Source organism: Thunnus albacares, chromosome 3 (assembly GCF_914725855.1).
Source record: "Thunnus albacares chromosome 3, fThuAlb1.1, whole genome shotgun sequence".
Lineage (NCBI taxonomy): Eukaryota > Metazoa > Chordata > Actinopteri > Scombriformes > Scombridae > Thunnus > Thunnus albacares.
Window position 1 is genome coordinate 26,154,074 of NC_058108.1, and position 22,659 is coordinate 26,176,732.

General features: G+C 39.2%; 1 protein-coding gene across 1 annotated transcript in view; it reads left to right on the top strand.

Moving 5' to 3' along the window:
- Window positions 1-17,049, top strand: part of tll1 (tolloid-like 1) — a 60,296-nt gene extending 43,247 nt beyond the window's left edge. The window contains exons 18-22 of the mRNA XM_044347296.1: window positions 4,843-4,968; window positions 8,465-8,592; window positions 12,882-13,095; window positions 13,439-13,689; window positions 15,437-17,049. Of these exons, the coding sequence (XP_044203231.1) occupies window positions 4,843-4,968; window positions 8,465-8,592; window positions 12,882-13,095; window positions 13,439-13,689; window positions 15,437-15,571 (854 nt within the window). The 3' untranslated portion in view covers window positions 15,572-17,049. The remainder of the gene's footprint in view (window positions 1-4,842; window positions 4,969-8,464; window positions 8,593-12,881; window positions 13,096-13,438; window positions 13,690-15,436) is intronic.
- The last annotated feature ends 5,610 nt before the right edge of the window (window positions 17,050-22,659 follow it).

The window sequence follows — 22,659 nt, forward strand, 5'->3', positions numbered from 1 at the left end:
GTTTCATTATCCATTCTCCTCTCGAGGGAAACATGTGCTTTGTCCCATTTCCATAATATAGTACACACTAATACTACATAGTATTACTACTAAAGCTGAGCGCTAATTCAGCATTCAACCTTTACTGACTTTTCAGTGGAATCATTATGTTATTGCTCTACAAATTTATGATTCTGAGCAAGTTGTAATTAAAATGTAACAAAATTAGTTGTTCAAGTTTTTGTTTTACACACTTGAAGAGCTTGGTCACACATCAGTTTTATTTTATATCTAATTATTAAATATCCTCGTTCATATGTTTTTGTGCAGTGGGAAATAAATGAACTGTAAACTTTTATAGTAAAAAATAATAATACATGATTTGCACCAATAGACGGGAAGCTACAGCCATTTTCAAATTTAAAACAAAGTTGTTGTTTTTTAAATTTGCAAAATGTAATACTTTTATCATCTGCATTGTCCCAGGGACATGAACACTGTTTTCAAGCTGTGACTAGCTCCCCCATTGCATTTTAAGACAATAGTCTCCATTAATTAACCTGATGCTCCAGATGGTTTGTTACACAGAACCATCTGAGAAGTCGTCCATGGAAACTGTTAGGAAAAGGGCAGGTGCTTTCAAAAAATACTTAGCAGGTGATTGGATGAACCATCTGTCTATCACCGTCTTACCTTGCAAGGCAGCTGGAATCGCGAGATCATAGGAGAATCCTCATAGGACACAGATTGGTCCAAACCACCGGTGGTTTGGACACAAGCACATAACTTCTCGCGTGATCTTGTGATCTCACGAATCCAGCTGCCTCACAAGGTAATCCTTTAACAACAACCCTCAAAAATTCAGCAATGTCAGAAAGCATCCTTTCATCTTTGAGTACACTTTATTTTCTTAGTTTCCCAATGTGACCACACTACAGAAAACACACTTAGGGCTTAGCATGTAGTATGAAAGTGGGACACAGCTATGATTCCCCAGTAAAAACAACAACAAATATCCCCTACTCGCTGTCGCAGGGATGAATTTGTTGGATGTTAACATCACATAATAACAATTTTAGGAAATTGTCCTGAAGAAAAGATCTAGATTTCTCTTTTCTTACTCTAACATTTACAGTAACTAAAAGGGCAAAAAGGCAACTTCAATTTAGCTTTTAGGTACGTCATCCTGCTTCAGGAGAAGTAGAGCTGTCAACTGGATGAGCTCGTCAAAATTCAACCACCTGCAGAACACCTGGGACAGTTAAACCGCTCAGTGGAGCATGGTTGCACAGAGAAATTACTTCCTCTGATACAGATAATGTGTGTGTGTGTGTGTGTTTGTGTGTATGTGTTAAATGTTGCTGTGTGAGTGGCTCAGCTATTGTCAGAAGCTTCCAGGGATAGCTTTTGGTTGGCGACCAGCCAGCAACTTTAGGGAGGTCCCTTCGGCCTCCCACAAACTACTAATCCATGTGAGTGTGCGTGTTTGTGTGCATGTGTGTGTGTGTGCATGTGGACATTGTGTGCTTGACCCGAAGAAAGCTACAATGAACACTGTGTAGCATCAACCGCAAAGCTTCTTAGCCTCTGATAGGGTGAGACTGAGCCCACAATAGCACCGTAATACCACATCAGACACACACACACATGCACGTGCACACGCACGCACACACACACACGCACACAGGGCAAGCGAGAGAGAGAGAGAGAGGGGGATTTAGTGGTTTCATTAAAAGCAGATCTAGTTTGATTCACAAGCTCTTGAGTTGAGGTGAGACTCAGCGTCTGTGTCTAATCTCACATCTCTTTATAGGAATCTGTCTCTCACTCACAGTCACAAAACTCACCACACACTCCCTGTACAGCTCCTGTCTCCCTGTGCGGTCATCTGTCCATGTCCACCTCGTTGTTTCTGTCTCTGACACCATCACTTCTGTCAATGTTCCCGCCCCACACAGAGCCAGTCTTCTCCACTTTTTCCACCTCCACCCCCGTGATCCGCTCTGTTCTCATGGTGTTCAGCTTCAGCAAAAGGGCTTTGTCATCACCTAGCCACACTGAGGCGGAGGTGTTTGGGTAGAAAACGCCACAAATTAAAGGATGAGGGAGAAAGAAAAAAATGAGCGAGAAGCGAGAAAACACCTCATTTGTGTTGGCTCTTTAAAAACCCCTTAACAAGCAGCAGCCTGCCAGTAGGTCAGTCATTATAAACTCTTGCTGCTCAGCCAAACATTGTTCAGATCCACAAAACTTTAGCTTAGATTTTAGTGGAGATTGCAAAGTTTCCAAAGATATCAAATATGTGAGGCTGAATTGTGGAAAAAATGTGTATAAAATGACACACGAGGCATCTGGAATATATCCATTTGATGGAACTGTGCAGCCATAAAAACATGCAGTCTTTGGTTTGAATGTTTTACTGAGTGTAAACATCATACAGCTTCAATTAAGAGCTGGAACAAACTGATACAAAATAAATATATACTGTATGATGTCAGAGGGTATGGAATAAACTGACTTTTAGCTGCCTTTAAGCTACCAAAGGAGGAACAAAAGGGGAAAACCATTTGTTAAGTACAATATACACATGATTTAATGTGTTTGGCTAATTAGTAAAAGCCTGAAACTGTTAAATAGCCTTGCTGTTCCACCGTTACTGTATCAAAATGTAACCACTTATGTTAATGGGGAAATTAATCAAGCCAAAAAAGGTGTTAATTATGTCATTTTAGGTGAAATCACATAGCACAACCACTTTATAACAGCAGTAAGGCCTTGTTATAGTTTCAAGAAAATCAGTTCTCCGCGTTAGTATGCAAATTTATGGAGCAAAGTGCCTCAAAATCTAATCAGTTTATTTATAGGGGGAATTTGTGGTCTACATTTAGGCGTCACCATGACAACTTAATGTCCCACATACCCTACCATGTACTGTGGTGGTGGATCATAAAAAATTACAGAGAAATATGTAGGTCCCCCATATCTTCCCAAATTTATAACGTAACGGGATCCAAATGACAGAAGCTCTCATCACATTTTACAATTTCCCTTCAGTTGGCTGTGTGAACACATCAGGCTGATATACTGCAGCAGTTGCGGTTTGGCCCAAGGAGAGTACAGCTGATTTGAAAGCAGCTGTTATGGTCAGAGACGTTTCAGAGCCAAGGTTCAAGTTTGACCACAGAACAGTCATCATAACCTCGACCCTGAGGAGCAGCACAAAGACAGTTTTACGAGACAAAGTCCCACACACACTAACTAACTTAATCCTTTGTAGCATCTGTAGTTGGATGTTATCTTTCTCATCATCTATTAATGCCAACTTTTGTTAGTATCATACTTTTCTTCCCTCTAACCTCTCTTTTATAAATCTTTAGAGTCAAATGGTAACAATTTGGGCTGCAGACAGCGTTTAAAGCTGTGATGCTTCTACTTTGTTGACCATCTCGTTTGGCTTTAACTCTCTAATAAAAACCTTAAAGGATAGCTTCACAATTTTTCAAGTTTTTCTTAAAACAAGTGAGATACCCAAATGAACATTGAGACAGGTTTTGCTTGCTGTAATCATTCCTCCTGTTCATACTGACCATTAGAAGAATTCCCCCAAATGGGCTTACAGTGTAAGTGATGGGAAACAAACTCCACAGTCCTTGTTTTGAGCAAAAAAAATGCATTTAAAAGATTATCTGAAGCTTAACTGAGGCTTCAGCAGACTGAGTTAGTCAAATAAAGTAGTCATCTTCCACAGTTACAGACTTTTCAGTAAAAAATTCCCCCTTTGTGTCTCGACGGACAGTGTTTTCCTGTTCAGCTGCAGTGGAAGGTTCATGACAAAAAAGAGAGAATTTCTTACTAAAAAGACTCTAACTTTGAAAGGTATCGACTTGATTTTAAAAATTTTGGACAGCTGAAACCTCATATTATCTTCAAATAAATGTTTAAATACATTTAGCATGGAGGCAGGGCTGTGGATTTTGTCTCCCATCACTTATATTGAATATATACCTAGATAGCATACAGAAGTGGGCCACTTCAGGCAATGATGCGGCACTGCTGGCCTTCTTCTGGCCCGGATAAAATGGATGTGAGCCTGAAATGGCCCACATGTAAACTAGCAAATATGGCCCAAATATCCCAAATCAAATGTGGGCCTTTTTTGGTAAAGATGCGGTGCTCTTGCTGGATGTGGGCCAGTTCTGGTTTATCTGGTTTGTTCTTGGTTGACATACGGCTTGCTTGTGGCCCAGATCTGGGAAACAGGAGTGGACCGCCATCATCGTATCATATGTGGGCCGGATGAAAGTGCTGACAGTGTCGGGTGTGGGCTGGTTCTGGGCCACAGCAATTTTGCTATCTGGGTAATGGCCAGTATGAACAGGAGGACTGATTACAGCAGGAAGAATGTGTGTCAATGTTCATTTGGGCACCTGACTGTTGTTTTAAGACAGACTGTGAACCTATCCTTTAACTTTGTTAAAGTTGAATAGTGTGCTGTCCATCTTGCAGTCTTCTTCTATTAGTTAGTGGACTAGCACTGCCAGATGTTTTTGTTCATACTTTTCTTTATTAGTCATTTGTCACCTTCTCTTATTTCTGCTGTACCTTTTTCTTTGTTGAGTTTGATTTCCCTCAGGGCTTCTCTCCATATCTGTGTTTGCTCCCCCTCCTCTGCCTTTCCCCTGTTTTGCGTCCCTCCCTTCTTTTCTTATCACATCCTTTTCTTTTTCAAAAAGCCTCCTCCCCTTCCTTAAGGTCTCATCCTTCCCCTCCTCTCCCCTGATTGACCTCCTTCCCTCCCCCCACACCACCCAACCTCTCTGCTGATTCCCCATGAGTGATGTGTTGCATGTGTATCTCTCACAGACAAAGATGAGTGCAGCAAGGACAACGGCGGCTGCCAGCACGAGTGCATCAACACAGTGGGCTCGTACGTTTGTCAGTGTCGCCATGGCTTTGTACTGCATGAGAACAAACATGACTGTAAGGAAGGTGGGTTTCACGTACATTCACATCTGCACACACACTGGCATAAAAACATCGGAGCGCACATGCATGCGTTCGCACATCCACACAAGCATGTGCTCATTCATAAAAACAGCCATCGACCATCGTACAGCCCGTATTCTGTCTATGATCATCAGAGTCCACATGACAGCAGACTGGTCCTTTCCATTTGAAGAGAAGAATTTTTTTTTTTTACATACATTAGATGCACATATATTTCTACAGTGTATGTATCAGACATTTACGTCTTAAAGAAATGTTTTCATTCACCTTGCAAGCAGAGTTGTTGACTTGATGCTTTAGACTTGGGCTTGAGTTGGACTTAAGTCACAAAAATTAGGCTTGAGTCCTCCATGAAAGCAAAAACATTCAAGTCTCAAGGTTCGATCTGGTGAAATCCTAAAGCAAAACAAAAAAACATCAGCCAGGCTTTGCAACATATATGTTAGTTTTGAAGGAAGCCATTTCCTTTTAACGGTCAGCCTTCAGAGACCTGAAAATCTTGAAACTTGACTTCCAACTGGCTTATGACCTGTCCTGGACTTGAACTATAAATTTTGACACAAGGGAGTAGCAGCAGTCCCGCCATAGATACCTTTTATGGAGATAAAAAGGTTTGCAGTAGCGATACTGAAAAGCAGTAGATGACTCAATCTTTCCTTAAAGTTCCTAAATTCTGTCTTCACTATCAACTATCTCCACCAGCATTGAAAGTTACTCCATGTGGTATCACTTTAGCAACTGTAGCCCCCCCATGTAGTTACATAACCCCTTAACTCAAAACTATAAATAAAAGTTTACGCTAAAAGACATCACACTTGACTTGACCTTGAGATTTACTTTTACTTTTTTATTTTTTATTACCTTTGGCAGTATTTTAATTTTTTATTGACAATATAGTTGATTGATGGCCAATGAGGGACTGATTACATCATGTGCTGATGGTTGACTTTGGTTTAAAATCAGATTCCTGTGGCTGTGAGTATGACAGGAAGTGATGAAAGATGCAGCACACGGTTGATTACAGCACAAATAGCCTATAAAGTTATAAAACTATTACACAGCGTGTTTTTGCCACAAAGCAAATGCTGTGTGGCCCAGTACTGGTCCCTGGCTCAGGGGTTGTTAACCAATGTCCCGAGACTGAATCGAAAGGCCTGAGACTGCACTTACCCCAAATTACTTTAAAACAGCTCTGCCTGCAAGTCACCAAAGCTGTGTTCACTGTGATGTGTGTTTGTGTTTTTGTGTGACACTCAGAGAGGGGAAAAGGTTTCAGTGTGACAGAAAACATTATTTATTGAAAGCTATTAGGACATTCCCATGTGCACACACACACACACACACACACACACACACACATACACACACAACCAACTGTTGAATTGACATATTTTACTCAGCTCTTTGAAGTTGAACTTTTGAACATGAACACACACAAACACACACACACACACACACCACATCAATACACACATACACACCTCAGTAAGGCTCCCTGTGCTGCTCATAAAAAGACTCATGTTTCAAACATCTGGTTACTTGAAAGCCTGTAGCGCTGTCTTCCTCTGTGTGTGTCTGTGTGTGTGTATGTGTGTGTATATATGTGTGCATTAGACCAGCCTGACCCAGTAACCTTGCAGAGTCATCCAAATCCATATTCCCATCACTGCTTATTTCCGTGTGTGGCGATGTACTTATGCACATATGGGAGTGTGGAAGTTTCAACATGTGGCTGTTCGGATAGCGTGACGTGTGCTGTTAACAGATCGGATTGATAGAAACATCACCTTTAAGTGACAGCGGTCACCTGCCTGAAGTATGTAACACTTTGAAGAGAGAAAGGCAAAAAAACATAAAGTCAGTGTTTTATTGAAGCTTTGTGGTCTCAGGGATCGACTTCATTCCTTTTCGTGATAGGAAAACATCTGTTAAAGCTGAAATTGTTGAATTATTTACTACTGTTAATACTGTGATGCTGTGGCATTGTAAACAATTACATTTCCTGTCACTGTTAATGTCTGTATATAATACGTTGCATGTTAGACAACTTTCTTTTACATTTATACGTTGTTCTTGTAAACTCATCCATCTCATTCTGAATAAAAAAACTGTCTCTCTCGAACACATTTTGTTTGTCTTGTGCATGCCTCATGTCTCCCATCACCTTCACCGTGTCATGGCATTCATCTTACAACTTACATACAAGCACCCACACATTGCCTCAATCTCTGTTCCTGAAAGCTCTTACCAAAGCTTTTGGTGCATTTTTTAACTGATGCAAAGTCGTCAAGAGGAAACCAGTCAACAAGAGTTCAGCTTCACCCGACAGAAGTTGATACACAGTTGTTAGCACGCTAAGATGTTAGCTCACAGCTGTTCAGTTGTCATTAAGTACAGTGAGTTAATTTGTACCGATTGAAATTGGAAGTTCTTTTGATTTAATGAACATTTAATGGACTGAACAAGTGCAAGAGTTTGTGTTTGATCTATAATATAACCCCTCTTATTGCTTCAATTTATTTCAAGATGATTTATTGATGAAGAATGAGAAATTAATTGATGGTGTTTTTCCTAACATATTATTGTGTAACTTTGTAGCGAGGGTAACAAACTATCCGGGTTATCATCCATTTATTCATGTCTATATTTAAAGTGAGAGGTTTAATATTTGGATAAACCTACGCTACATTACAGTAATGGTTTTTCAATCACCCATCAATGACAACTGAAATCAAGCTTCTACTGTATTTTGCAAGGTGAAACTGGTGGCAAGGTGCCAATCAGAGTCACAGTGTAGTTAGTACTCTTGTCTTTGCAATCAGGAACAGAAGGCAGTAACTTATTAAAAAGAAATAACAACACAAAGTATCTTTATAAGATGTTAGGCCACCACCAGATGCTGGAACAGTGTTAATTCTTAACCTAATTCAGGTTTTTATCCAATCACAGAGGGGTTGTATTTTAGATAGCTGTGTTTGCAATGAATACTATACTTTGTAAAAACAGTTAAAAACTGTCTAAATGACAGAAAATGACATTTCCTCTGTGCTGGGTGCATATGACTGATTTTTGCTCCTGCCTCTATATATACAAATAACGTTCAAAGTTCAAATAAAATGAGGAATAATGACATTAAAATCAAATATTGTACGTAATAGCTGACTTGTATTTCTAATACAGATATTTTCTGTCTTTCGTTTCTTTGTGTGTGCAGTTATTTTGCCATAATACTCAATTAGTGCAAAGTACAGGAGGCTTACTACAGTATTAGTTTAAAGCATGCGTGCATGTCTTCATGTGAAATTCACACTGAACTTGTCACCAGGATGTGTTTCTTTGAAATCTTTTCTCTCTCTTTCGGTTCTCTGGTTTCTCTCCTTCCTGTTCCCTTTCCATTTCCTTTGACCTTTTCCTGTGCAGCCATGATTTTAACTTCCTGTGTGTGTGTGTGTGCTTGCGCGTTTCTGTGTGTCTACAGCTGAGTGTGAGCATAAGATCCACAGCCCCAGTGGGACCCTGAGCAGCCCCAACTGGCCGGACAAGTATCCCAGCCGTAAGGAGTGCACCTGGGACATAACAGCCACGCCGGGACACCGAGTCAAGATAGTAAGTGTCCTTAAAAATCAAGCAGACAACAAATGTTTCTGGGCTTGTGAAGGTTTAGGTTTTTTCTTTCTCTCTTTAGACCCTTGTCTTAAACATTACTATCTTGCCTCCTTTCCTCATAACAATGCATTATTCTGGCTGTGGGGTCATATTGTATGTAAAAGCCCCAGGCTGCCCTCCTCCCCTCTTCCCCCCCGATGATCTCTCTTTCCCATGTTCCACTTATGAAACCCAAATGTGAACGGGGTAGAAAGTGCACGTTTGTATATTCGGGCTAACTGCAAGCGTGTGCTCATGCGTTAGAAAGAGGCCTTGGGCAGTGGCCATCTGTGTCCTCGTGTCTTTCTATGTGTGTGTGTGTGTGTGTGTTTTGCCTGCAAGTCTGCACACATGCATCCATTTGTGCATGGAGGAATTTATGTGTCAACACACTGATAGTCGTCTCCACATTTTCAGAGTTACTGCAGATGTATGTATTCATGAATAAACTGACATATAATCAGAAACACAGTCTTAATTGAGGAACTGATGAACTGAACTGGAGCTACTCGAGAAACTCAGACAAGCAGCATTTCCTAATCTCTCTGTAGAGAAGATGCAGTGTCATGTGTATTATGGATTAAAGATAGTCGAGGGTGAACATTTCAAGTCTGATTTTTTTAGTTATTTGTCAATGCAACTACTTTAAAGTCAAGTCTTAACGCTCAAACAGAAGAAAAGAAGTGAGGAGCAGACAAAACATTTGCAACGTCAAGGTGTAAGACTCATAATATTCTTGCTTTTTACCAACATGTGCGCACAGACAACTAGCTATGATTCGCACAAGTTGTGTGTATCTGGAGGATTAAAAAGCATATGCACCAGGGGACAGATCAGAACAGAATCATCCTCGGCTGATACCAACACTTTCACTTTCGCGAGAACTCCTGATTTTACACAACTTGAGCATAACTAATCTTGGTGACTCTTGAGGATATTACAACATTATTAATATCAAGATCAAGCCAGATAAAGTAGCAGAACTGACAAGTTGTATTAGTTTCTCTTCAAAATGTTCTTCTATTGTTGTTGTCATTCATACAGTAACTTCAAACTGATTGTGTGATGACATGTAATGTTAATTTGTGAGAATGCACACAAGCAATCCTCTATAGGAAGGCGGGATATGTGTCATTTAAAGCACTAGAGCTACAACTAACAATTTATCTTTGTTTTTAACCTTAACATTATTTTTTAGATGTATTGTTTGTCATTAAAATGTCAGAAAATAAGGGAAAAGCCCATCATAATTCCCTGAAACCCAAGGTGACAACTTCAAATTGCCCACTTTGTCTGACCAATAGTCCAAAACCTGAAGATATTTGATTTACTATCACATAAGACAAAGAAAAGCTGCAAATCCTCACAACTGAGAAGCTGGAACAAGAGAACAATTAAACAGTTAATCGGATATCAAAGTAGTTGCTGATTAATTTTCTGTGAATCGTTTCAGTTCTAAAAAGCATTTATATCTGGAGCTTAGAACTCAAATTGATCCTCACAAAGATACAAGTACAGGGGCACGCATGCACACATTCACACAGCGTGCTTCAGATAATCCTCCCAAAGTCCAAGTTAGTGTCACACACACAAACACGGTACAAACTATACAACACGCACACACACACACTCAGGGTCTAGATAAACACACATTCACAGTACAATCTGTAGTCCTGCAGAATATTACAATTTGGCTCCTCACCTCTCTTCCACTCTGCAGTCACATGCTGAGCTCGCTGCATGGTATCAAAACCGTCATTAACTGTCATTTAGTTTTTGATAATCTCTTATGTAACGGAAAACACATTATGTCATCAGCAATGATGTCACGTTTACCAAATTTTTTGCACCTGTTCTGGATGTCTAACTACATGTGATGTACACACAAGTTTGGAAATTCGTTCTTGTGTGTGTGTGTGTGTTGAGATTAGCGGGGTGCTCTCTATATCCTCGGTAATGACATCACAGCGGGATAAATTTAATACCAGAAATCTGAACATAGACATGAAGGTCATTCTGTTACTGCTTCTTCACTCTGTCTGTCTGTCTCTCTCACCCACACACGAACACACACACACACACACACACATATGAACTCTATTCTCTCGGGAGTAGTAAACAGATCCGCAGCTACAGTTTGAAAAACATCTGGAAGCCATCACGTCCCCAGAATCAAACGCTTCCCCTCTCGGTAATGACATGCTCTTTTTTTCCTCCTTCCGCCTGGTTGGTAAAAATCAATGCAGTGTGGTGGTTGTGGTGGCGTGATGGAGCAACGCTCAGGAGACAATCAGAGACGTGTGTGAGTGTGTGTGTGGGAGAGACAGGCCTTCAAGGTGTTATGACTCATTGTAGTCTGCTTCACAAACACAGTGACTTGATTAGATTATGAATCGTGACACTGTGTACATGCGTGTCAGCGTGTAAGCAGTGTGGGCAAAGACAGAAGCAGGCAGGGGTTCTGCTTTCTGCTCTGAAGTATTACAAAATATGAGATGTAAATATATTTATTTTGGTTTCGTGAAAAAATGTCAACACAGTGTGAAGCTGGACAACACTCACAGAGCAGCCTGAGGTTGAATAAAGTCTGTTCGCACAAGTTATGATCAAACAAATGACATAAAAAATAACGATGGAAAGTGATTTCAGTCTAGAGCTGCAACGATCAGTCGATTAATCTATTAGTTGATCGACAGAAAATTAATTGCCAACTATTTTGATAATCAATTAATCAAGATTAGTCAAAAAGAATTGCCACAATCCTCTGGTTCCAGCTTCTTAAATGTCAATATTTTCTGTTTTTTTGGCCTCTCTGATAATAAGCTGAATATCTTTGGGTTGTGGACTGTTGGTCGGGACAAAACAAGACATTTTAGGTCACATCTTGGGCTTTGGGCATTTTCTGACATTTTAACGACTAATCCATGAATCGAGAAAATAATCAACGGCGTGTATGTGAAAATAATCTACAGACAAATTGATAATGAAAATAATTAGTTGCAGGCCTATTTCAGTCCTTTTTAAACATGATCTAAACTATACTGTTTACTATGATGAAAATAAAGATCTTAGTCATACATTCTCTCACTAGCAGAAGTAAATGTCAGTCTGATTATTACTGGTGACAGGACTTAGATATCTTTTGGTTAATTAAAGGCTATGTTTGTTTGCGCAGTAACACCTTTTAATGTTTTCTATCTCCTCCGTTTGCTCCATTAACTATCAACTCTGACCTTTATTCCACTGATACAGAACTCAGGTGTGAATTCCTGTGTTTTATCTGATGATAAGATGCCAAGTCAGAAATACAAAGAAAGCAAATGACCCCGAATGAAGACAATATAATGAAGGCTCCAACAAGGAAACTCTCCTCTCCTCAGTCGTCCTCTCTTTGTATCTCTCTTCCTCTCTCTATTCCTTACACTGTATCTGATTTTACAACTTTCCTCTCTCTTTTGGATCGTGTTATGCTCACGTATATGTACAGTATAATCTATACATTTGTGACTTTTATGTTACCCTTCAACAAATAAGAGCATCACTAAGAAGACTGGCTGCCTCTATCAGCTGCTACACTGCTCTGAGCAGTAGTTTGTTTGACGAGCTTACTTTATTCACTGAAGTTACGTGCGTTACTGCACAAGACAGGGAACTGACCGGTGTTATTTCAGTGCAGTCGGAGCCAAACCTGTCAGAGTTTCCCTACAATGATGAATGCATGCAATAAGACAAAAAGGTGACAAAGGCAACAGGAAAACAGGGTTTATGGGTCTTAATTTTAAGAAAAACAAGCACTAACAGTAATACTTATATAAGATAAAGGGCATTATTTGTTTTGATTAAAATTCTACATTTTACAGTTAGATACCAAGGTGAAATTGTTTTATAATGATACATGAATGCTACATGTATCTGCCATCTCAGCTCTAAAGGGTTAATTCACCCAAATTACAAAAAAGAACAGATTTTCTCACTTTGAGATATCAATTTCTGAGATTTCTGCTGTCGACCCAATACAATGGAGGTGAATGCAGTTTAATTTGTGGTGTTCAAAGCATTGACAAATAACATTTAAAAAAACTCAACAGCTCTGTGTCTTTAAGAGACATGTCTGGCTTAATCTGTATAATCAACAGCTTCAACAGTTTTCACTGGAGCTACTTTCTAAATAAATATATAAACTGGAGAGCAAGGTCAACAACACATTTCACTCAGCAGTCTCTCTCTACATTTTCTCTCTGCCCCTCCAGACCTTCAATGAGTTTGAGATCGAGCAGCACCAGGAATGTGCGTATGATCATCTCGAGGCCTTCGACGGGGACAGTGACACAGCGGCTATCCTGGGTCGACTGTGCGGCAGTAAAATCCCAGAGGCCCTAGTCTCCACCAGCAACAAGATGTACCTCCGCTTCATCTCTGACGCCTCAGTACAAAGGAAGGGCTTCCAGGCTACACACTCCACAGGTGTGTGTGTGTCTGTGTGGAGGATTACTTTTATTTTATATCTCACAGAGTTTTTCAGACTCTACATGTGAGTTTTTGTGTGTGTTAAGAGCATCACTCTCTGTCACCAGCTTGGATTTCCCAACTTTGAGTAGTTTTTTTTTTTTTTTAAGATCAACGTCTCCCTCTAGTGGTTCACAACATGCATCACATTCAAGATGAGAATCAGTTATGAAACCTGACCTGAGTTCACCTGAGACAACACCAAATCTACCAAATGCCTAATTTTTCAGGTCAAAATGTATTATTGTTTATTAATCATGTAACTTACCTGATGATCTTTCCTCCATCTATGTGTCTGCAGAATGTGGAGGTCGTCTGAAAGCAGAAGCCCGCCAGAAGAACCTCTACTCCCACTCCCAGTTTGGGGACAACAACTACCCGGGTCACACTGACTGTGAGTGGCTGCTGACGGCAGAGCAGGGCTATGGCATTGAGCTGAGCTTCATCACGTTTGAGGTAGAGGAGGAGGCCGACTGTGGTTATGATTACATCGAGCTGTACAATGGGTACGACGCCAACTCACATAGACTCGGTCGCTTCTGCGGTTCAGGGGTAAGCCATGTTTTTATTAAAATGATTTCAGTCTTTTAGTCCCTTAAGTACGAATCATGCATACTCTTCATATTTAATGATCTTTTTTAATGTATACTATATAGTTTTAGCTTTCTGAATGTAGTTTTCCTCCTGTTCCAGGCAGCCATTAATTTACATTTATCGTAATTTGGTATGATAATGATTATTATCAGACTCCTGAAGGATATTCTGGCAATATTCTATAAATGTCTAATTGTCAACAAATTTCCTTAAAAGACCAAAACCAACAATGATCCTACTAACAATTATTGCCTGTAACCAAAACCCTGATATATTTATACTTATTGTTCTACATCAATGAGCTACACTGTTGTTCAGCACTGTAATTTATTTCGAATCAATCAGCATTCATCTTTCCACTGCCATAAATCCTCACTGGAGCACCAAATATGTTTTAATCTGCAGCTGGAAATAGTCCCAACAAATGCTCTATTTATTCCTGTTTGAATAACTTTGCTTAAAGCTACAGTGTAGGAGAGTCCTGCTAGCTGAACGGTTACTGCACATGCCACATAACCTCAGTGTCCCTGATTTGATTCCAGCCAGGGACCCTTGTTGCATGTCCTACTAGTCTCTCTCTCCTCTTGTTTCCTGTCTGCCTCTTTACCGCCCAGTGTCCAAAAGATAATCTTAAAAAAAACTACAATGCACAGCTATTTTAGGAAATTGCATTCTTTCTTAGGAATGTAACTATATATATGGGAATGAATGGGCCTCAGACAGGTCATGAAAGTTGGAAAGTTTCGACAGACGGACTGACACATTGTTGATTTTAGTTTTTTCATGGTATTTGTTGACAATAAGAAAAATATAGAATAACATTAGTCTTATCTTTATCTACAAAACATGCACCTACTTTGCATCTTTCCTTACAATTTGAAAATCATACTGTTCGGTTTTGTATCTTTTCCTACTGCTCCAGGCAGCCATTCATTTCCATCCAGTATGCAAATCTAATAGCAGGGTCTTGAAATTTGCTTGGTTTTGTAATCCATCAGATTTAATCTGAAGTATATTACTGTGCTGTGATAATGCAGTTTAAGTTTAAATTGATTTAAAAGGTCTGCACTGCATTATCAGATAATAATAATGTAACTTTCAAAAAATATTTTATAGGTTTTTTGCCTTATTACTGGACAAAATCAGATATTCAGTTTACTATCATGTATGACACAGTATAGCTTCAAATTCTCACATTTGAGCAACTAGCAAATGTTTAGCTTTTTTTCTTTAGAAATTACTCAACAAATATTTAATTATCGAAATAGTTGCCAATTAATCTTCTGTCAATTGACTAATCAAATAATCTAATCAAATAATCATTGCAGCTCTAATTAGCACTAATCACAAAGTACAGCTGAGGCTGATGGGAGTGTCATTGGTTTTGCAGACAGTTTTTACATCATAATGGTGCAAGATGAAAAGTCAGGGGATCACCGAAGTTTTTACAATTCATCTCTAGGTGAACACAAATGTCTGTGCCAAATTTCATGTTGATCCATTCAGTAGTTGAGACATTTAACTCCAATCCACAAATGTGAACCATATGGTGGCGCTAGAAGGAACATTAGGGAATTAAAACCCGAAAACACACCTGAGCTATGATATAAAGTAAATGTGATTTGTAGTAAATAAGATAAAACTAATCCTATGGACCTTTAAATGTCTGACAACTGCATCACATGTCTCTATCTTCCCTCCATAGCCCAGGGAGGGGATTTACTCGCCTGGAGATGCTATGCTGATCCGTTTCCATAGCGACGACACTATCAGTAAGAAGGGCTTCCACATCCGCTACACAAGCACCAAGTTCCAGGAGAGTCTTCACACCAGGAAATGACCTCACACGCAGCCCGTGACCTCTGACCTCTGTGCAGCCCCGCCACTGTTACCCTGACCTTCACCATGGCAACAAGAAAAAGTACAGCCTGTCCCCCCCCCCCCCTCTTCTCGGACCCACACACAAACGTGGACGTTGTGGACATTTGCCAGCCACCAGAGGAAGACGACTCTCACGTGAACATTTGTCTCCCTTTGTGGCTCTGGTGGTCATCGCGATCTGAGACGAAACAGGAAAAACAATAAGATATCAGTTTGATTTTCAACAAACGTGGGGAAACATGCTGACGAGTTTCTTGACTTGAGTGAGCCATTTTTTGTGGAGGAGATGGATTTTCATCACTGCACATCAAGCTGCTCTCGTTCGATGTGGAAAGAGGGTTTAAAGACACTCAAACAACTTCACACACTAGATTCATGTTCAGAATTATAAACTATGGATGCTTAAAGAACTAAAGAGCTACAACCTAAATAAAAAAAGAATGCATTCAACAAGGGAGTTTTGAGTCTGACTCCTTGATTCTTGAACTGTGCGACTTACTGTGATCACACGGCTGCTCATCACCCACAGTAACTGAGAAGAAACTCTAAACAGACGTTTTTATTGCCTTTGATGCCTGGGAACTGGTCTCGACAGCCCAGCTCAGAACGGCTGCAGATGATTTTACTTGTCATGTCTTATTGTACAGCCCATGATGTTTGTGTTTACTGTACGTGTGTGTGTGTGCATGTGTGGGAGTGTGTGTGTGTGTGTGTGTGTGTGTACAGAGAAAAGAAAAGGCTCAAGCCTGTCCTTGCCCTTTTGCTTAAAGCTTATGCAGATGACCATCGTTGGAATGGACAAATAAAAATAAAAACAAAATGCAAATGGAGAACTTTCCAAAATGATCTGTGATGTTAATGTTACGCCTTGCATCATGTTGTTTGTGTGTGTGTGTGTGTGTGTGTGTGTGTGTGTGTGTGTGTGTGTGTGTGTCAATTCTGTTTTTTCAGTTTGTCTTCTAACAAACTTTCATGGATGTCCCCGATTCCTCTTCACCCCAATAATCATGAGATTTGTTTTTTTTTTTTTTTTTAGTGGATATTGGAAGGGAATATTTTTCACAGCTGTCTCTCAGGAGTGACACGATTCTGATTGAAAGGAGAGATTCCCATGGTGCTAAAACAAACATACACTGAATGACAGATAACTGGAACTAAAGGTTTTCAAATGGAGACACAGCGTGCAAACAGCACACTGCATCAACAACACTAGTCCTGTGGAACTACATTATTGCCTTAGAACCAAATGTATGCTATCGGAGGTCGCTCCTATGCTCTTGCACGGGTTGTCTTGTGTCAGCGGAGTGTTTTCGAGGTTTTTTGGCAGCGTATTTCATTTGTTTGAAGATCTTGAATGGTATAATTGTGAAAAGAAACAAAACATGGGAAATGTAGTCTGTGTGTGAGATAGAATGTCTACGGTGCATGTGTGTTTTTGTGTGTCATTTTTGTAGCTGCTCTCAGAGATACATACACACACGCTTACATGTCATAAACACATAAAAACACATTTGTGTGCATTTTTCCCACCCATATTTGAACACACACACTTCCCTTCTGTATATTTGGAGCGTGGAGAGAAAAGTGCTGTAAAGTTGAAGGAATACCAGGTGCACACAGGTTGCATCATTTCTGTGTTCAATGCAAATGTTGTATACATGCATTCTGTGTAAGTGTGTGTTACTGTATAGCAGATTCTAGAGAAATATGTGAGTGTATGTCTGTAAGCTGTATGTTTTTAAGTTGAATCATTCATTGCTGTACGTGCCAAGCTCCAGGTGACCCTGATCCACTGTAGGTTTGTTTTATCATTCCACCTCTGTGTCTGTAGTTCAGAGACACTGACATGACGTCCTCTGCATCAGTCATTAAAATACACACAGGTTAAAACCACACACGTCTGTGTTTCATCAGTTATCGCTACATTCTGTGAATAAATTTGTTTTTTTGAGACCTGTTTAGATGAGAGAGTTTCTATAAGGGCTAAATATTGATCCACAAATCGAATTTGGGCATTTTCCCATCATGACAATATCATTCTGAAAGCACATTTGATAGTATTTGAAGACTCAAATTATGTGCATACCAGGTCTGTGGTAATTTATGACAACATTTTTCACTCAGTGTCTATTATTTGTGTTTCTACAGCCATTTTATGTTTTCTGTGTACAATCTGTGGAGTCTGAGTGTGCAACCAGAATAATTAAAGCAGCTATAATCAATATTTTTCATTATGACAATGTATCAAATGACTGTGTAATGTGAGAGGCTTGTAGTGATGAAACTACAGAAAATTATCACCCGACTCCTCCACCCAGCTCCTCACAGCTTTACAGAGTTTTATAGCGAGTTTCAGCTCATTGTTTTCAATCTGGCTGCAAATTTACCATTTTGGTTCATTCTCACCACTCTCATAGAGCCGTTTTCAGCCACAGCAGGCAGCTGTTTTCAGAGAAAAAGCTCTAAAAACCCACCGTACACTACCTGTTCAGCAACAAACGACTAAGAGACACAGTTAGTGACAAGCTGGTGAACATAGTGGAGCATTTAGCAGCTAAAGATATTTCCCTCAGGAGTTGGTAGAAACCAAAACAGAGCTAAAAGAGAATATTGGACTTACGATCATCGGACAGAAACACAACTGAATGAGTAAATGAGCAACTGTTTGCAAACAATTTCAATGTATCAACTGAAAAGGTGACAATACCTCAATGATGTGTTCACAACTTGCTTCTGCTGCCTCCAAGTGGCCAAAAAAATCAGTAAACGCTACATGTAAGAATATCCCCAGCTTGTCCTGTCTCACTTTGTACCTCAAGAGGCGATAGTGAGTCACTGTAGCATCCAGTCTGCCCTCAGAAAATGAAGAAGTGGCACTGCCCCAAACAACTGACAGCAATAGTGGATATTTTGAGTCAGGCTAAAAACTGTTGTAATTTTCGAATTGGGACCATTATTATTCCACTTAATTCCAGTTTTAATATTTTTTCAGGCGAGTAACCACTTAGATTCCCAGTATGTGGTCAGTTTATCCAAATAACGCTTGTTTGAAAATTTGCTCTGATGTTTTCGGAAATGCCATTGGAGCCATTGGCCAGGTGAGACAAGCAGGTCATCTCGGCCGCTAGCAGCCCAACACCTGAGATTATCGGCCAGTCAACATTCATCGTCATCCCGGGGAGCAATGATCCGTTGAGCTGATCTGTGCAGCTCTTTAGTAATTTACCGCTGGCTCTGATGTCTCTGTGGGATTTTGATGTTTTGACGACGCCATAGCACAGACTCACTGTAAACTGTAGGCTTCTTTATCCTCTTACGGTAGACTGAGGGCAGACTGGACACTACAGTGACTCACTATTGACTCTTGAGGTAAAAGGTGGTACTATGAAACAGGACGGGCCAGGGCTAATTTTACATAATATAGTACCTTTAAAGACTTCTCAGTGTTAAATTAAAATACATTTTTTAATTGCTACATTTAAAGGAATAGTTTGACATATAAGCAAATATGCATATTCGCTTTTTTGCTGAGAGTTAGATGAGAAGATCTATACCACTCTTGTATCTGTACAGCAAATATAACCACTAGTAGCTGGTTAGCTAAGCTTAGCTTAGCATAAAGACTGTAAACAGGTGGAAACAGCTAGCCTAGCTCTGTCCAAGGGTTAAAAAAAATCGAATCAAATAAAAAATGTGTCTACAATCACTCCTAAAGCTCACTGAATTTTCACATGAAGTATAAAAACAGAATAAACAAACGAGATATAACGTTAAGTACAGTAATAAATTATGAATTAATCATCTAATTTTAAAATGCAATTGCAAATTGAAATCAAATATGGTTTTTATATTTATTTTTGAGTATGGAAGTTCTTTCTTGATATTTGGGAAACAGTTTATTTAACAAAATAAATAAAGAGTTTTTAGAGCTTTCAGATTATTAGAGGATTAAATTTTATTTTCTGTTGTTACATTTATTTATGTGAGCCACAGAGCAGCAGCAGGAGCTCGGATTGGCCCGCTGTTGAGCTCTGACCACAAACACAACTCTTGCCAGCATCACCATTTCTGACCAACACACAACCTTCCAATTAGATCTCCTGTGTCTGCTCTGTCATAATTTTACATTCAAATTGAAGCAACTGATTTATAATTCCTTTTCAAAAGTATTAGTTTATTAGTTGATTACAATAAAACACTGAAAACCTCTGTATTTACTCTGGTGGCACACTACAGACTCTATACCAAACCACACTGTTTCCTGATAAATACAGTGAGATTCTTAAAATATATAATGTTTCTGTCCAGGTGAATAAGAAGTGACATCTTAGAAAAATATAAAAAATACATTAGCATTTTTATTGTTGTTTCAGGCAAGTAACTATTTAATACACCTTGTTTTGTTGGTCTTTGTACCATCTGTGAACATATTTTGACCCATTTAAAACACCACAGCTTGGTGGTGAGCGAGGACAAGCCACTTACCTTTATAGGATCAGTTTGATGAGCTTCAGTTGTCACACGTTTGGTGAAACACACACCCCAGCTGTTGTCTGCCACTGATATATTACCAGTTACCCACTAGAGGGCGTCCGGTTTGAGCTTTTCAAAGGTCAGTGCACTGAAATGTTGCTACAATCATTTCACTAATTTATAAGGGTTTTACATCAAAAAGAATGGTTGTAGGTTTACAAGAGTATGAGCTTACAGAACACTGATTGAACATGTGTAAAATTCATAAATACTTGTTTTACGGTGAAATAATACTGGTAATTTGAGCTTTTACTGTGAGAACAAGGCTATGTTGTGCAAAATCTGCTTGCACTGTGAACTTTATTAGAAGAATTAACACTTTATGTGGAACTGGGTCAGCCAGTTTCACAATGGTGTCTGACCCTGTGAAGCAGCAGCAGTGTTAGATCTGCTCCTGTGTTTTTACTTTGTCTCCACCTACAGTTCATCCACAGCACTGCAGTCAGCCTACAACTATTACTATACCAATACTGGACCACGCTTATAGGTCAGTTCCCCCAAATTACAAGAAAATATATTTTCTTACACATGATAGTATCTATCCATGCAGACAGTTTTGGTTTCATTTGCTGAGTATAGAACTTTATTTGTGCAGCTCAAAGCACTGACATGTACAAAAAAGCAAACTTCAGGCATTCACTCTTATAGGAGCAGGAGCAATGTGAAATGTATTTTTAAGAATGTCTTTTTTTAAATTCAGAGAACCTGATGAACCCCTGCAGAGCTTTTTTTTTTGCAAGTGACTCATGAACAAATCATGCAACCAGTAAACACTTTTAATTATAAAGTCATCACTGTTCCTGCTTCTATGTATCAGTACCTGAAGTCTTATTTGTACACGTATGAAGATTTACTCTTGCCAGGCAGCCTCAACATCATCTCATGGTCTCCACAACTCTGTAGTTCCTTTAGCTTTGCACCACATATACAACACTACACACATACCTCCACTCATCCGGAAATGCTTTACGCCACTCACTCCTTCCATATCCCCACAATCTACCTTATTAGTGAAATAAACTTAATTAGCATTAGAACCCTTTGTGTGTGTGTGTGGACTCCATCTCTTGTTACAAGCCTGATCCAAGTTTGTAACAACATGCATTGGAAAACAACATTTAAAAAACTTCCAGAAACAATGTCCTCCTTACTCTTGGATGATACATACTGCACTATCAACATTTTGTAATCGAAAAACCATTTCTTCTGAAAATAGAAAATGCTGGAATCTGGGTGAACTGACCATTTTAACATCTATGACAGCTGAGTCTAATGAAATTGTAGCAGCTGTATTCACACTATCTGTCATTCTGCCTACATTTTCCACAGTGCACCATGTGTATACCTTCAGGAAGCAGTTAGATGAAAACTGGAACACAAGGAGAAATAACAGAAATAAAAGAAAAGCGAAAAGGTCAGAATTACCAACATAAACCCAAACTATTCTATAATCCCACCCTTGAGACTCCAGGAACCTGTTAAAATTTAAAAGTCAATTCCTCTTTATAAAAAAGTACATGTAATGAGATTAAAAGTTGACATTGGAAACACTAGTCGACAAAACAATCTCACCACAATATCTACAATTCCATAACAACTGGGCAAACTCAGTCTGCTGAGGAGGATCATGTCATATGAGTGAAAGCTCCAGAAGAGCTACTTAATGGAACTTGTGGTACAATTGTTTTCATAACTGCTGTTTCCATGGTGAAGAATGAAGTTTCAATCTCAACCTTTCAGCTAACATGGATGAAAAAAGTCCTGTAAGTGCTCAAATAAATGGAAATTTGAACTGGGCAAACTCAATCTGCTGAAGAAGATCATGCGATACAACTGAAAGCTCCAGAGCAGCTACTAAATGAACGTGGTGGTGAGATTATTTTGTCAACTGCTGTTTCCAAGGTCAAAAATGAAGTTTCAATCTTAACTTTGAATCTAACCTGGACAATAAACGTCGTTAAAGTGCTCAAATAAACGGACATTTTAACTGAGCAAACTCCATCTGCTGAGGAAGATCATGTGATACAACCAAAGCTCCACAGCAGCTACTAAATGAACATCGATTGTTTTGTGAAGTACCTTCAGTGTTCTGTAGTGTATATGTGATGGATGAGGTGCAGCTCATTTTGGTCACATAGCATCTTTAATACCACCATTATAATAATTAGGATATCAAAAGTATCGAGTATACATACATCATTTGCATTGCGGTACACAAATCTGAGCTGATTTATGTTTTTATATCTTTCATTCGTTGTTCTCAGGATCAATGTTTATTGTCTCGACATTGTGCTGATACATTGAATCGTCCTGAAGAACCGACGCTATTTCAGGAAGGAGAACATTTAATTGGACATGTATTGTTAAGTAATATAAAAAGTTTTTGATATTTCCAAATGTAACTTGAATCCTATAGTCTACTACTTTCCAATACCAATAATCAAGAATCTTGATATAAGCCAAACTAGAGTCCATGTCACCAAAATCAAAGTACTTCAGGTAGGTTTCTTCACC